Below are 17,407 nucleotides of genomic sequence, written 5' to 3'. Positions count from 1 at the left end.
CGTAAAGTGAAGTGCCGAATGGCCAGCAAGGTCAAGTAATTAAGAAGAAGAATTATCAGGCGACAGATTAACGTAGTGGTCTTGGCAATTCCAATATTTGAGTTTCCGAAAGGTACGCACGTTTTCTTTACATAATTTAGTGTATTTGACAATATACTTAATCAATTTTTATAAATTGAAAAGAAGGCGGGGATATACGGAGATTAAAAATGAGATAGTCGACAGATCTTGAGCGGACGTGGACAACAAAAATAAAATTGAACTGAGGTGGCTTTTACTTGATGAAAATCCATTTAACAATTTAAATTTAATAATGGTATTTAAATCTAATCGATACATTTAATTTTCTGCTTTTTGTGGCTGTATGTCAAATATCAAAATTGTCATCAAAAATGCGTTTTTCTGTATTTAAATGTGTAGCATAATTAATTTTATACGATTATGTAATGAGTTAATGTAATTTAAAAAAGAATTCATTACATCATTCACGTATCTATACCACCATAGAAAACTTTTACGTAAAGGTTGTTCTAGTATGATATTTTCCAAATTATCCATAAAAATCTCGGCTAACGAAGGATTAAGTGGGTTTCTCATAATCAAACCTTCCTTAGAGATGTAAATCTGGCCATTAAATTCAAAATAATTTTGGTCCAAAGATACTATTAAGCAATCTAATAAATCTTGTTTCACCAATGGGTTAACCTGTTTCCGAGTGAGGGTAAAATCTGCTAAATCTATCACATCCATAGCTGGAATACTGGGAAATAAGTTTTGTGCATCAAAATACAACAGTGTTGGAAGGGATTTTGTTGATTATTTCAAAAGAATTTTTTATTGAAAATTTTGGTTTAAAATCTGTGTGGAACTTTAAAATATTTACTAATTTTGTTGAGAGTTTAACTGCTGGAGCTGTTACATAAGACACGACTGCTCTAACGGGCATATCTTATTTATGTAATGTAACCAAAGAATATAATTTCGGCGGTTGTGGATTCATAATTGTTAAAAAATACTTGTCTTTGTCACTAAATTGTGTGAAGTTGGTAATCACTTCCTCGACTTGTCTTTGATATAACTCGGTAGGATTGTGTTTGTTACATTGGAAAAGTTCTGGTTTAATAAAATTGGTGGTTTTTGAAATATATTCTGGGCGATCGACGTTAAATGGATTTTCATCAAGTAAAAACCACCTCAGTTCAATTTTCAAAAAGAAATCAGTTATTGTATGTCCCACAAGCTTATTATAATATAATTAAAAAATGAAACAAGAGGATTTTATATTAACAAGACTCTTGGAAGAAGCAGTTTACAAAAGATCCAAAAATACCAACCATATAAAATTTTATACACAACAACCATGGACGAGAATGCAGGATTTGAAATTTTTTTAGACCTAAAAAATTTGGGAATATTGTATTGCCATCGTTATATAAAAGTATAAGAAGCATCACATCACTAAAATACCGACACATTGTGGACTTATTGCGGTATATACCTCCGCACCACCATAACTACTTCAAATCACTCCCGCATACTGAGAATGTTAACGAGTAACTTGTTACTGAATTTATTTATATTATCTAAAAATATAATTTAAATGCTTTTTTTTATTTTTTAAGCTATATGTAGCTGTTTCACTTTTTGTAACGAAACAAATTTTTATTTTGAAAGTGACCTAGGTCCTTTTAAGGTAAGCAAAAATTAAGTCACTTTCCAAATGAACGGCTCAAATATAAAAAGGGACAGTCTCATCTTCATCGACTTTACAGTAACCATGGTGGCTCTCGAGTTATTCGAATATTGCAATTTGGTTTCATCTATTGGCCCTCAGCAGTATGAAACGAGCAACTGGGACGTGTTCTTGGCCTTCTCCAAGAAATAGCCGAGCGCTATTCTTTCGGTTATGACGTAATCGTCGATACACGCGATACCATTGATGTTGTGGTGCTGGTATCTGTTGATGTTGTTCTCGACCGTGATGCCCTTGAGTTTGAAATACTGCAACGTATTCTTGAGCAAAGTACAAGAGAAGATGTTGTCTTCGATCGACAGGAACTTGACGCTAGGGACGTTGACGTAGATGTCGTGGGCGTCGAAGATGTACATGCCGTTTCCGCTGACGTCCAGCTTAAGCAAATGCATAAAGGGCAACAGTACGCCTCCGTTCAACATATCCAGGGAATTGTTGGCTATTATTAGGTAGTTTAGGTTCGTCAAGCCGGAGAACACCCCTAACGGGAATCGGGTGAACTTATTGTCAGCTAGATTGAGGCGTCTCAGGAACTTCAAGCTCTCGAAGACTCCCAGCTTCAAGTGGCAAAGCCTGTTGTTGCTCAGTTCCAGTTCTTCGAGGTCGCTCAGCCCTACGAAAGCGTCGACGTCCACTGCGTTGATATCGTTGTTCGACAGGTCTAGTATCAGTACGGATTCTGAGCCTTTGAAAGCTCCGTTCGGTAGCTTCGCTATGAAGTTGTCGGATAGATTCACTAGGTTGCTCTGGAAATCGTTGAGAAATCCGGGTATCAGGGTTTTGAGGGCGTTATTCTCGAGACGTAATTCGTATAGCCGCTTGACTCCAGAGAACGCGTTCTCCGCCACGTGATCTATTCGGTTATTGTGAAGGAAAAGGTATTGCAGACGCGTCATGGCGGAAAAGGCGAGCGGTTTTATTTCTTTGACGCCGCAACCGGACGCGTTGAAAGACGTCAAGCTATTTTGAAACGGGAACGTCTCGTCCGTGAAGGTCGTGATATTGCAGCCGACGCAGACGAGCTTGTAATTTCCGTAATACATCGACGGAAATATGTCCACGACGTTCTTGCAGCGGTAAGCTTTGTCTTCGTTCTTGTACTGGCATTCTTGGGCACGAGTTACCTCGAGAAGCACGATTGTCGATAGACAGAGGACGTTCAAGCTGTTAATTTTCGATAACATCGTCCTAAAAAATTTAGGTCGTCAATTGACGTATAAGTTGGATACATGCACAATTGAAATACTAATATTGCCAAAGTTTGAAAAAATTGTTATCAAAAAACTTTTAATGGCGGGTTACTATTTACAAGTTTTCTGCTGACGTTTTGCCAATCGTCCTGTTGGCTTGTAGAGAGTTTAACTGAAACTTGCTCTCATTTCACTCAGTATATTCCGTCTCAATCTGCATCAAGTTGGCTTTCGACGGACCCACCTCGATAAAATTTTAATGATGTTTTTTACCTAGCCATTAACAAAAAATTTATTCTTACTAAAGTGAAGAGGCAGAGGTGGGTTAGCTAATATTTCTTTATTTCTAATATTTTTTATTTATTTATTTATTTATATTATTTATGTATAATTAACGATTTGATGAAACCTAAAACTCTCTCTCGACACAGTTTACGATGCTGTGCAAATCAAATTATCGCATCTTTAGCAGTTTTACGTTTATCCCCAATAATTTATAAACGACACACCCTGCATATAATTCAAACAATGTTCCAAATAGAGGTTGTAGCTCTGGACCTCCCACGTTTCCTGGTATATGATTATATGATTAAATACTTGTTTTCTGAAACCCTGCAATACGTGGTAATAGTAAATGACGTCCTCGCCTCTAGATTGGGGTCGAGAAATGGTGATTTTCGTTAGGAATTTTCCAAATATCTCGAACAGCGTATGTGATGGACGGAAACCCTAAATACAAAAATTGTAGCTCTTGATACGGCCTGTTATAGCGTTTGGTACGATTAGACATATTCTTCACGAATTTTGATTTAAGATTAATAATTTATTCCCGAAAAAAACAATTGTCACGCTATTTTAGATTTTTGCCCATAATTAAAAAACCCTGTATATAATCGAAAAAATGTGTGAAATTTTGCCGATCGGTTGAACAGTTTTTGAGAAAATCATGTTTTTCTCTAAGCCAAAATAATCAGAGAAAAATTTTCAAATTTTTTAAAAAAATAATCCAGTTTCGATGTGACTACGGGCAGTTTTTTCTTGCCAAATTTGAAAACGGTAGCAACCTATTTGAGTCTCCTATGACGTTTTTGAACAGAGCACAGAATGTCCCGAACACCCTGTACAATATGTGAAAACTTTAAATACAAAAGTTCTAGCTGTCCAAACGGGCAAAATTATCATTATAAAGGAAGCCCAATTTTCAGTTTTTCGCAAATTACCGACGCCCACTGTACATTTTCAAAAAAATATCTAGAATAAAGGTTTTTGGCCCGTACATTGCCCGTCATTTGGTTCATGAATTTTTTCGATCGTACCTACCGACCCGACCCGACCCCCAGCACCCAATATACATCTGTCAAGTTTTAAGTGGATGGCTTCAAATTTCGGACAGTTGTTTCATAGCAAAGTCCAAAAAACAGACGAAAAAAAAAAAAAAAAGATGGACGCCGTGGTTTGAGCGGACCCATTTTTTACTGGTTTGTGTACCTCGTGCACGGCTTAAAAGGAGCCAAACTTGAATGTCGTGCTGCAAACCGTCCAAAAGATATTGCCAATTGATGCCAGGTCTATAGAGACACGGAGAAGGGATAACGGAGAACGGAGAACAGAAAAAAAAAATTCCGACGCTGATCATTTCTGTAGCAATGGCGGTCCGGTAGGCGGTGGTTGCCAAGTGCGTATACGATGAAATCGAATTTTTCGAAAGTAACAAGAAGCTTTAAAAGAAACTTGTCTGCTTATAGTAAATTAGTGAAGGACAACAATGATCGGGACTTAATAAGAAGAAAGAAATATTTTCAATAACGGTGTTTATGTCATTAATAACGCAAGCCGCCAGCCTCATCAACTTAAAAAACTGAAATCCATCAATATTTGTTAGAAAATGATATTTATTTTGAATTTAGTTACAAAAAAGCGCAACTTTCATAGGATTAAACCCATCTAAATAAACAAAAAAAATATTACCAAAACCTTTGAGAGTCCGTCCATAATGTTTTGGACTTCCATAATTGCCGGCAAAAGCCAGCACGATGAAGGCTGAGACAGACTATATATACTAATGTCATCGTATTACTTACCGAAAGAAAAAAAAAACAATTTTAATTTCACCCTGTCCAAAGATGGATACGGATATAGGCGCTCGCACGGTCAAATATCAAAAAACAAATTCCGAAGGCTCCCAAAACAACAACGCCATTGTTACGTGGAAATAACCTTGGATTCACGCATTCGGAATAACATTAATTGGGGCGCAATTTAAATATTTGGGTCATATGCATATCGGTTCAAAATAAAATTTCCAAACCAGATTAATTGATTTCTTATTTCTCTTATTTTAGGTGCCCAAATATTGGCTCCAATGTATTAACAATCGTAAACAAAAATATTGGTACTGTCACGAGTTTTCGTGTTGTCATCGTCAAAGTGTATTCTACTGGTGTTTGATTTATTACCTGAACTATAAAAGAATTCGAAAATTGCCATGCTATTCAATTCGATAACTGAAGAATAGCCAATTAAAATTTATTAAACCTCGGCACATTTGTTAATTATAGCAGCCCCTTCAAAAAGTTATATTACAACTTGGCTACAACATGTACAGGGGAGCCAATATTTGGTCACCTAAAAATTTACCTGGGATTTCCAATGTTAGTCTCCGCAATGCATCACCCGGTATAATTAACATATTTCCATGGCATTTTTTAGATATTGCAAGAGTTTTTTGCCAAAAACTGAATACCGAGTGTTACTTAAAAGGAAAACATAACTAAAACCTTGTGATCGAGCTGGCGGTTTCTACCGCACAAATTGTTTTGTTAAAACGCACTACCAAATAAAAACGGAGAAATTATTAAAAACCGAACACGAGACAATTTTTCACAAATTAACTACGAAAGTTTCGAATCAGAAGATATTTCTGAGAAATTGAAAAGACAGCGAGGAAACATCACTATCGACATGTTTAAAATAGGTCATTTGAGGAAAAAAGAGTAAAGGAAAAGGAAAAACATCCAGAAGACAGCGAAACTTATGAAAAACGCAAAAGACAGAGGAAATTATTAAAAACTCAAAAGACAGAGTAAATTATTAAAAACGCAAAAGACAGAGGAAGTTATTAAAAACGCAAAAGACAGAGGAAATTATTAAAAACGCAAAAGACAGAGGAAATTATTAAAAACGCAAAAGACAGAGGAAATTATTAAAAACGCAAAAGACAGAGGAAATTATTAAAAACGCAAAAGACAGAGGAAATTATTAAAAACGCAAAAGACAGAGGAAATTATTAAAAACGCAAAAGACAGAGGAAATTATTAATAACGCAAAAGACAGAGGAAATTATTAAAAACATAAAAGACAGAGGAAATTATTAAAAACGCAAAAGACAGAGAAAATTATTAAAAACGCAAAAGACAGAGGAAATTATTAAAAACGCAAACGACATAGGAAATTATTAAAAACGCAAAAGAGAGAGGAAATTATTAAAAACGCAAAAGACAGAGGAAGTTATTAAAAACGCAAAAGACGGAGGAAATTATTAAAAACGCAAAAGACAGAGGAAGTTATTAAAAACGCAAAGGACAGAGGAAATTATTAAAAACGCAAAAGACAGAGGAAGTTATTAAAAATTCAAAATACAAAGGAAATTATTAAAAACGCAAAAGACAGAGGAAGTTATAAAAAACGCAAAAGACTGAGGAAATTATTAAAAACGCAAAAGACAGACAAAGTTATAAAAAACGCAAAAGACGGAGGAAATTATTAAAAACGCAAAAGACAGAGGAAATTATTAAACACATAAAAGACAGAGGAAAATATTAAAAACATAAAAGACAGAGGAAAATATTAAAAACGCAAAAGATAGAGGAAATTATTAAAAACGCAAAAGACAGAGGAAGTTATTAAAAACGCAAAAGACAGGAAGTTATTAAAAACGCAAAAGACAGAAGAAATTATTTAAAACGCATAAGACGGAGGAAATTATTAAAAATGCAAAAGACAGAGGAAATTATTAAAAACATAAAAGACCGAGGAAAATATTAAAAACGCAAAAGACAGAGGAAATTATTAAAAACGCAAAAGACAGAGGAAATTATTAAAAACGCAAAAGACATAGGAAATTATTAAAAACGCAAAAGAGAGAGGAAATTATTAAAAACGCAAAAGACAGAGGAAGTTATTAAAAACGCAAAAGACAGAGGAAGTTATTAAAAACGCAAAAGACGGAGGAAGTTATTAAAAACGCAAAAGACAGAGGAAGTTATTAAAAACGCAAAGGACAGAGGAAATTATTAAAAACGCAAAAGACAGAGGAAGTTATTAAAAACGCAAAAGACAGAGGAAGTTATTAAAAACGCAAAGGACAGAGGAAATTATTAAAAACGCAAAAGACAGAGGAAGTTATAAAAAACGCAAAAGACAGAGGAAATTATTAAAAACGCAAAAGACAGAGGAAATTATTAAAAACGCAAAAGACAGACAAAGTTATAAAAAACGCAAAAGACAGAGGAAATTATTAAAAACGCAAAAGACAGAGGAAATTATTAAAAACATAAAAGACAGAGGAAAATATTAAAAACGCAAAAGATAGAGGAAATTATTAAAAACTCAAAAGACAGAGGAAGTTATTAAAAACGCAAAAGACAGGAAGTTATTAAAAACGCAAAAGACAGAAGAAATTATTTAAAACGCATAAGACGGAGGAAATTATTAAAAACGCAAAAGACAGAGGAAGTTATTAAAAACGCAAAAGACAGAGGAAGTTATTAAAAACGCAAAAGACGGAGGAAGTTATTAAAAACGCAAAAGACAGAGGAAGTTATTAAAAACGCAAAGGACAGAGGAAATTATTAAAAACGCAAAAGACAGAGGAAGTTATTAAAAACGCAAAAGACAGAGGAAGTTATTAAAAACGCAAAGGACAGAGGAAATTATTAAAAACGCAAAAGACAGAGGAAGTTATTAAAAACGCAAAGGACAGAGGAAATTATTAAAAACGCAAAAGACAGAGGAAGTTATTAAAAACGCAAAAGACAGAGGAAGTTATTAAAAACGCAAAGGACAGAGGAAATTATTAAAAACGCAAAAGACAGAGGAAGTTATAAAAAACGCAAAAGACAGAGGAAATTGTTAAAAACGCAAAAGACAGAGGAAATTATTAAAAACGCAAAAGACAGACAAAGTTATAAAAAACGCAAAAGACAGAGGAAATTATTAAAAACGCAAAAGACAGAGGAAATTATTAAAAACATAAAAGACAGAGGAAAATATTAAAAACGCAAAAGATAGAGGAAATTATTAAAAACGCAAAAGACAGAGGAAGTTATTAAAAACGCAAAAGACAGGAAGTTATTAAAAACGCAAAAGACAGAAGAAATTATTTAAAACGCATAAGACGGAGGAAATTATTAAAAACGCAAAAGACAGAGGAAGTTATTAAAAACGCAAAAGACGGAGGAAGTTATTAAAAACGCAAAAGACAGAGGAAGTTATTAAAAACGCAAAGGACAGAGGAAATTATTAAAAACGCAAAAGACAGAGGAAGTTATTAAAAACGCAAAAGACAGAGGAAGTTATTAAAAACGCAAAGGACAGAGGAAATTATTAAAAACGCAAAAGACAGAGGAAGTTATAAAAAACGCAAAAGACAGAGGAAATTGTTAAAAACGCAAAAGACAGAGGAAATTATTAAAAACGCAAAAGACAGACAAAGTTATAAAAAACGCAAAAGACAGAGGAAATTATTAAAAACGCAAAAGACAGAGGAAATTATTAAAAACATAAAAGACAGAGGAAAATATTAAAAACGCAAAAGATAGAGGAAATTATTAAAAACGCAAAAGACAGAGGAAGTTATTAAAAACGCAAAAGACAGGAAGTTATTAAAAACGCAAAAGACAGAAGAAATTATTTAAAACGCATAAGACGGAGGAAATTATTAAAAACGCAAAAGACAGAGGAAGTTATTAAAAACGCAAAAGACAGAGGAAATTTTTCGTCAAACGCTGTTTTCTTCGCATTGGTTCGATTGAGAAAAAGTCCAAGGTTGTCTGTATATTCAGTTGCCCACTCATAGTACCAGCTTCTACAGATTGCTACGGTTATAGATAAGCAGAAACAAAAATTACGTACAACTGTCGACCTGAAATCGATCTATTGATTTTAATATCGGTTTTTCGACGTTATCGTCCCAATTTTTTGTAGCGAGTGCCTCGATGACCTGGTAGTATATTATCATGCGTCAAAAATTGTTGCTGATCATAGAGCTAGCCATTTTGTGCGTAAGTTGCCGTGCGGAGATGATTTCGTACGAGGAATTCCTGGGCAATAAGTCAGGTACCATTTTGTGGGGCGTTCCGGGAGGTCCGTCGATAAACCATCTGGTCCGCGCCGCTAGTTGTCCCACGGGACGCCTGTATGTAAACGGATTATGCAGAATAAAATTCGATTAACGATAAAGCACGCCTGTGATTTTATTTAAGCTTTATAAAAAAAAATACACGAGTCTATATTTCCAGGTTGTTATTGTTCCTGTTGTCTATTTAAAACGCGATCCAAAGTCGTCAGCAAATTTGAGTGCCATTCGAAAACAACACTCAAGTTGGTAAAAATATCTAAGGATCCACTTAATGGCCCGATAAGATACTGGCAGGACTTGAAAACAAATCATTTCCCAGCTAAGCGACAGCGACGATGGACATGTATACACAGGGTAAGTTACGTTTGGGTTAAAGCGAAATTATGAAAATATTACGATTCCAGCCGTGTTCTGCGCCATTTTGTTGTCGCTTTTCGTATCCGCGCATGCGATAACATGGACCGACACCACCGGGACGGTAACGCTTTACGGTGAAGAGTTCCAAAATGGTTTGCTGATTTCCTTACAACGAAGTAAGTTTCGATACGAAAAATAATTTTTGTTGGTTGAAAATTATTTGAAGATCAAGAGTATCATCAACTTTGCGTTTCCAGAGTTTTGGTTATAGGGATACGTCTCCTTAAAGTTGCTTTATCCGCATCGCCATTTATTGTTTGAGGCTCAAAAGATCAACTTAACGGATTCTCTAGTGTTAAGTTACTTTATCTATTGTGACATTTTATATGGCCCATGCCTAGATAAAACTGACACGTATAGAATTGAGAGAGTACAAAAAAACTGTTTGCGGTTAATTTATGGTATAAGAAAATATGATACAGCCTCACACAAACTACAGGATGCTAAGTGCTTGAACATTCCGGTTGTTTAGTGTTCTTTTTCTCTTGGTCTCTGTTCTTTGTATGCGTTTCATTATATAAGTGTTCTGCATTCATATTTTTTGATTCCAGGTTCTGTAGCTTAGTAGCTAGTCTTAATTTATACAGTAATTGGGTTGATTCATGGTTCAGACTTTCAAGGTTGTATTTTACTTCGATTATTTTGTCTTGTTGGTCTTGTGATTTTATTTTCTGTTCTTTCCTCCTATAGTTTACTATTACCTTTGCCATTACTACATGGCGGTCTGACCTGCATTCTAATCCGCGATTTGAAAAACAAAACGTCTCGATTTCAGACGGAGTGTCCAAATTGACAGGCCAATTCGGCTCGTCGACGGGATACGAAATAACACCGATAGCGAACGGTTTCGAAGTAAGATGGACGACGAACGATTTAAACACAATCTTCGAGGATCGATACGACCTCAACATCGGTTCGGTAAATTGGTACGGGGGGCCCCAACGATACGAACAGAACTGGCCCATCGAGAAGATGTCCCTTAGCGGGGACGAAGCTTACGTCATCAAGAAAACCGATAACTTCGGGGTGGCCGAAAGGTACTGGTTAAACTCCAAGGGCGCGTACATCTACCTCGACGAAGAAGTGCCTCTGTTTGTCGACCACAATAGCAGAACCGGTGGATCCGTGTATTTCACCGCCAAAGTAGCCGAACCCTACGTCAACCGAACGAGAGTAAGGACACTTATAAAATAGTAATCTGGACAAATCCATCTCGAACAATCCTTGCAGATCAGTTAGTTAGCGACTTAACAAACACCCGCGCAAGAGCATTAGTTAATAGTAAGCTTTCGTCAATTGCGTTTCTGTGTGTTATTCTTTGCAGTAGGTAACGTCTAAAATGGACGTTAAAAAAAGAAAAATGGAGTCAGAATGTCGGGTTATTAAAGAAGACTAGACGTGGAAATATTTCTTTACTTTATTTAAAGAAAAACCTGTGTGCTTACTGTTGCAGTTTTAAAAGAATATAACATTCAACGCCATTTCAAGAGCAAGCATGAAAACCACTCCTACTCTTCGTTATGTGAAAAGGTGAAAAAAATTAAATCGAAAGATTTTATAAAAAAAAAATATCAAGTGAACAACAATTGTTTCAGAGAGCTAATCGTTCTCAAAGATGGGCTGCGAAAGCCAGTTATGTGTTGGCTTATAATATTGCTAAATCTAAATAAAGAAGTTGATGCAAAATTTCAACTAGAGTTAATAGAACTGAACTGTAATACTCTCCTGAAACAAACTTTTCATACAGTACCATTATTAGAATTTTATAAAAGTTTAAGTCCAGATAATTTCCCAAACCTAATTACTCATGCCATGAAGATAATGACAATGTTCGGCTCATCATATATATGCGAACAAATCTTTTCAACAATGAAGCTCACGAAAACTTCTTTATGAAACAGAATCACAGATGAGTTTTAAGAATTTCTGCGTCGCAAATGGAACCCGACAATGATGAAATTTTGATAAAAAAGTCTGTAATAACACCAGAAAGCAAAGTAATAATACTTCACATCAAGAACTACTCTAAATTCATTTTGCTTTTGCTTTTTTATTGTTAAAATAATAAGTGTAACACATAATTTTTTTAACGATTAAGCATTATTCTTTGGCCCGCTACGATCGTCAAGTTATTAAAAATAGTTTCCCCACGACTGCTTCAGGTGATACTCTCGTACAAATTAATCGCGAGGGACGATCCCAAAGAGGCCCATCTGGACGCCATTAACAACTACCTGGGCAAACCGGTCGGACATCCGGACGAGAGGATGATCAGGGAACCCATATGGACCACCTGGGCTCAATACAAACGGGACATCAGCGACAGCGTGGTTATTCAATTCGCCGACGAAATCAGAAGTCACGGTTACGACGGCGGGCAAATAGAAATAGACGACCAATGGGAAGTAAGTTCAGCTTTCAAAAAGCTGCATCTTCATGGTAGTCCGGTTAATATAATATATAATAAATCCCACTTCTGAATCCCACTTCTGATTCGATTGACGCATCGCAGTTCGATGCGGGTAATTGAATGTTCAAGTGCAATTCGATCTCGTAAACGTTATCGGTAGGGAATTAACACTAAAGGGAAAAAGATTGATTTAATCACTACGTTCTTTTCTTTTGTTCACTAATTCACTTATATTTTCTTGAATCCTCTACTACATTCATACATATTCAACGGAAAAATTAGTGATTACTTTCCATTCTGGACACTAAAATTTATATTAAATCATTATAAATTAAATCATGGTATAGCGATAGGGCTCAACTATGTTGTTGTTGAAATTTTGGTCTCGCTGGTTGATAAATAACCAACTTTTATTACTGATTTTAGGTCGCTGGTGGTTTTGCTTACTTTCTTATACTATTCTGACATTGTAGAAGTTCTTCTGCCGTGTTGTCTAGAGTAAGAATTCCATTTAGGCTTGCCTTCTTGGCAATAATGACGTATTTGATTTTCTTTATGTGTAACATTTAGTTTTCGCAGAAGGGTTTGCTTGTCATCGTCAAGCTTATCTGTAATTGTAACGGTACGGTCAGCATAGTAATGGCGCTCATCGATAGCTACGATGAAAATCATCCTTTCTTCGTACCATTAGAGTATAACTATTACGGCATCTTCGAGTGTCATTATTTCTCTTACTGTACTTTTTTTCGGATATGTTGGGATCTTAAGATTTTATTTTATTTTTTATATCATTTCATAATATGTATGAAAAAAAAGTCTTATTTCTTGGTAGACATGAGAATAATATCTATTACATCCCCAACTTCAGTGAAAGTTATATCATTAAAGCCAAAAGGTCCCCCGAGTAGCGTTTTAATTAGATTATCATTGGCTTTTCTCTTAGTCACTTCCAATAGGTCTCGATAACGATTTTTAAAGGTTTTATAGGCTTTATAGGTTAGACAACAATATAAGTGTGCCCCAGGGCACGATTTAGGCAGAATTTTGAAAAAATCCTTGAACAGGAAGACGCAGAAGATACGGCTCCATAAACTTTTGTTCTTGACAATTTTTTAAAAATATACAGGGTGCGCAGCAAATTCAAAAAAGCTGAAAAATGGGTGAATCAGATCTCACTTTCTTTTATATTGCGATATGGCCCTTATAGACAGCAAAAACTTTTGTATTTAAGGTTTTCACCTATTGTACAGGGTGTTCCCGAAATTTCGTGTTAAATGAGAAACGTGTTAAGTGTCCTAAATTTGCAGATATCAACTTCAAATTCGGCAGAGAAGTAAAAGTCCGTGTCCATATTTAAACCATAGAAATTGGTCGCAATCAAATTTTTCCAAGTAATTTTTAAAAATTTGTGAAATTTTTATTTTTCTTAGGTTAAACTATATTTTAAATGCTAAATGCGTCAATAAGAATTTTAATTTAATTTGCAGGCGCACTACGGCGATCAAACCTTCAAAACCGACATCTTTACCGACATCAACCAGACGGTCCGAACGCTGAAAGACAAAAATTTCAGGGTCACGTTGTGGGTCCACCCTTTCGTGGACGACGACTCCGTCAACGTGGAGGAGGGCAAAAGCAAAGGTGCGTAACGTATTCCTGCGAGTGTCTCGTTCTCCAATCTGCTCGGTGTTAGGGTATTTCGTGAAAAATCCATCCGGAGACACCAACGCCGTCTGGTGGGACTCGAACGACGCCCATCAAATCGACTTTACCTACACGGAAGCGGCCGCTTGGTGGTCTGCCAGACTGAAATCCTTGCAAACCGATTACGGTATAGACGCGTTCAAGTTCGACGCTGGTGAAACCAATTACGTCAACCAGGTATTAAAAGCAGTCGAAGGTATTTCAGTTGAATGCTGTTTCTTAAATGATAGCCGGCAGTTTACGAGCACGTCGAAGATGTGGAACAGATCCCGAATATCCTGACCAAGTCCTACATCGAAACGTGCGAGCAATTCGGCAACCTGATTGAAGTCAGGGCGTCCTGGAGGTCAGACTAGCGACTCGTTTAAACCATATGATGGTAATTTCGTGTTGCAGAACCCAGGCGTCGTCCCACTTCATACGGATGCTGGATAAAGACTCGAACTGGAGCTACAACAACGGTCTTCCGACCTTAGTCACCACGTTGTTGCAGATGAATCTAAACGGCTACGTTCTGTAAGTAGCACAACCGCAGACTTACGACATAACGCTCTTAGTTTTGTCATTAAACGTATATTAACAAAGAAAATGTAATTCGAAAACATCTTCTTCTTTGCTTTCGTGGGCATGTTAACTAAGGACATTCGCCCATAATAATTCTTATTAACAATACTTTCTCTTTTTAAACTCGAAGGATTTTTAGCATATATTTTACACCCCACTTGGCTAAATTCTTGGCTTATTTGTTATTTGTTTTAGATTTTTACATTTAGCGACATCAATTTGGGATGCTCAAATACTTTTCTAACTTCGGCAAGCACAAAAACTAAAAAATGGCAGAAATAATTATCGGAACTCGAATAAAAATGAGGTTACGACCATAGACAAACTACTGTCTTCATATTGGTCAGTTGCTATGCCATGCGCATAGATAAGAGTTGTCGGTTATTTATCTAGTCTAGTTGAATGTTGGTCAGTTCATAAAATTGTTTAAAAGGAAGACCAAAAAAAGGGGAAATTATGCGCGAAATATATTATATATAAACTTTAGGAATAAATTTTAGGAATACCTACTTAGTTCTTCGATATTACGTGGGTTAAATGTTCTGTTTTAAATTAGGGTGCTTCCTGATATGATCGGAGGCAACGGATACAATGGGGAGTCACCGACGGGTGAAATGATCATCAGATGGGCTCAGGCCAATACGTTCATGCCAGCCATGCAGTTTAGTTATTTGCCGTGGAATTTCAAAGACTCCGGAAACGGCGTAAGTTCGTCGAGACTATATTAATTTTTATCTTCGTACACTACAAGCACTACAGTTTTTTTTCTCAAAGAAACTTCCAGACCACTGCAATACTATTTACAAATTTTCTTGCATTCTGACGTTTCGCCAATCGTCCTCCTTCAGAGTTTAATTGAAACTGAAAAAAAGATTCTACTTCACTATGGAACGCATCCACAGTGTTGCCAAACTTTTATATTTATTCGATTCAGCCTGGAAAAAAACTAAAAAAAAATCGCAATGATTTCAAAGTATGCGGTTATAAAATTCACCTTCTCTTCAATATTCACAGCGAAAATTTAATCGCTTGAAAAACGTCTAGTTTTTTAGTGGTGGTGGTTTGTTTCGTTGTTGTCAAATACGCTAGCCCCATATTTAAAAAAAAGCCGATAACGAAACTCCTTGTTTTTAAGTATGTACCAGTAAGTATCTACGACATCAAAACATGATTTATAGCTATGCCAAATTTTTAAATTTAGTTTACATGGTTCCACATTTTTTTTAATAATTTATAATAGTAATTTATCTGTATTTTCCACAAATTTTTGTGTAAGGATACAAATTTTATGTACACATATTATACACCTGTAATGTGCGTTTTTGTACTCCATTGTTGCCATAGCCATTAATATAAATATGTATATGATGTAAGAAAACTAGGCGGCAACGTTGGACCGCGGTCAAACAATTACAGCTTTCCAATTGTTAATGACAAATATCAAAACGACGTCAAAGAAGTTCGCTAATGGCTTTAATCGTTCTAATTTTTTGGTTCAGTGTGGTTATTTTTAGAAATTATTATTTATTTATTATTACTAGCATTAATAATAATCTTGTTGCATTGTATGTTAATGACCACCCTTGCATAATCCGTTCAAAAGCAATTGGTCACTTTCTTATATCTATGAACAGACCATACTATAAACTTCTGATTCAGTGTGAATCTTGGTTTGTTTGGTTAGTTTTGGCGAAATTTATTTGTCGTAATCTCTCCCATGTCCTGTTAGCTTAATTATATAGATATTTTTCAAAAAGTTTTGCACTTATACCTGCATAACGAGCAGTTTGGAATAAATCCCACTTCTGATTCAGTATGAATTTTGGTTAGTGAGAATATCGACGAATGGGAGATTATTTTTAATTAGTATAATAAATGAGGACGAATCAAGAAGATTTGCAAAAACTTGAGGACTTAAAAAGGGGCTTACGCCAGGGCCACACAACATAAGGCCACTAAAGATATAAAGAAACCTTTAAGTGTGGGGTGCTGCCATCTATTTTAAAGTTTTTTAGTAATTTTCCGGAAGGAGAAACACAACAATTTATCTTTTCAATAGCGTTTGCTTATTGCTTTCTGCATTTTATTTGTGTAGAAATAAACCAGTATTTTGTTATTTTCCGTTATTGTCTTGTTGAGTTGTTGATACTTCTATTAGAGAAAGAGGAGATCAAACTGAGCAACAATGAATCGAAGTTATACATTTACCGTCCTCTGTTGAAACCACTTCGGGTGCCACCTCGCGGTAGGTTTCCGAACTAAATCCGGTCTCGTCATCGGGTTGCCTAAAAACGCATACATTTTGGATGTTTTAATAAATTATTTATGCGTAGTACGACGTCGAGGCCGTCGTAAAAAAATACGTGGACCTCCACGCCCGGTATTCTCCGCAAATTGTCGAAGCGATGGAGAAAAGTATCGCTACTGGCGAGCCGGTCAACAAACCCATTTGGTGGCTGGATCCGACAGATTCGATCGCCTTGGCTAACTTCGACGGTAAGGGTTTCGCGTATCCTCGTTTGAGTATTCTGATTTGGTCGTTGTGTTTGCAGAATACTTGCTGGGTGATGACGTTTTGGTTGCCCCGGTGTTGGTAGAACACGCGACCTCCAGATCGGTCTATCTCCCGAAGGGAAATTGGACAGATGCGAATGGGGTCGGATACGTTGGGCCAGTGTCTATCGACAATTACGCCGCTCCCGTGGATGTACTTCCTTATTTCATCAGGAGCAGCGCCTAAATTGTACTTGTTGTAAATAAATAAGTTACATATATATTGGAGTATCTTATACATTAGCTATTTATGTGGTAGGTAAATAATATGTATTTGTGTGTATACTTAAATCTTTATTTTACAATTTTACCATATTTTCTATTTTTTTTTCATCTTGCAAAGATTTTCTTTTTAGACTAACGTTATATTTTGCTTTTAAATTTCTGAAGTTCAAACGAATTATCGTTCTCAGCTTACAAAAAGCGCTAACTAAATGGTAATTCTTTTCCTGTTTTAA

General features: G+C 35.8%; 2 protein-coding genes across 2 annotated transcripts; one reads left to right on the top strand and one right to left on the bottom strand.

Moving 5' to 3' along the window:
- Positions 1-66: 66 nt before the first annotated feature.
- LOC132704585 (myogenesis-regulating glycosidase-like) lies at positions 67-17,170 on the top strand. Its single transcript, XM_060674678.1, has 12 exons — positions 67-112; positions 9,462-9,655; positions 9,706-9,834; positions 10,494-10,891; positions 11,881-12,123; positions 13,616-13,769; positions 13,822-14,009; positions 14,063-14,178; positions 14,229-14,348; positions 14,953-15,100; positions 16,730-16,892; positions 16,949-17,170. The coding sequence occupies exons 2-12, from the start codon at positions 9,637-9,639 to the stop codon at positions 17,134-17,136; spliced, it is 1,866 nt and encodes a 621-aa protein (XP_060530661.1). The 5' UTR covers positions 67-112; positions 9,462-9,636; the 3' UTR covers positions 17,137-17,170.
- LOC132704587 (leucine-rich repeat-containing protein 15-like) lies at positions 1,555-5,088 on the bottom strand. Its single transcript, XM_060674683.1, has 2 exons — positions 5,025-5,088; positions 1,555-2,941 (listed from the first exon to the last, which is right to left on the bottom strand). Exon 2 carries the CDS (start codon positions 2,935-2,937, stop codon positions 1,831-1,833), a length of 1,107 nt encoding a protein of 368 aa, XP_060530666.1. The 5' UTR covers positions 2,938-2,941; positions 5,025-5,088; the 3' UTR covers positions 1,555-1,830.
- Positions 17,171-17,407: the final 237 nt, after the last annotated feature.

The sequence above is a fragment of the Cylas formicarius genome, unplaced genomic scaffold (assembly GCF_029955315.1).
Source record: "Cylas formicarius isolate icCylForm1 unplaced genomic scaffold, icCylForm1.1 PGA_scaffold_7__23_contigs__length_41026272, whole genome shotgun sequence".
NCBI lineage: Eukaryota > Metazoa > Arthropoda > Insecta > Coleoptera > Brentidae > Cylas > Cylas formicarius.
Note: the sequence above shows the minus strand (reverse complement) of the source record. Positions and strands in the feature narration are given on the sequence as shown.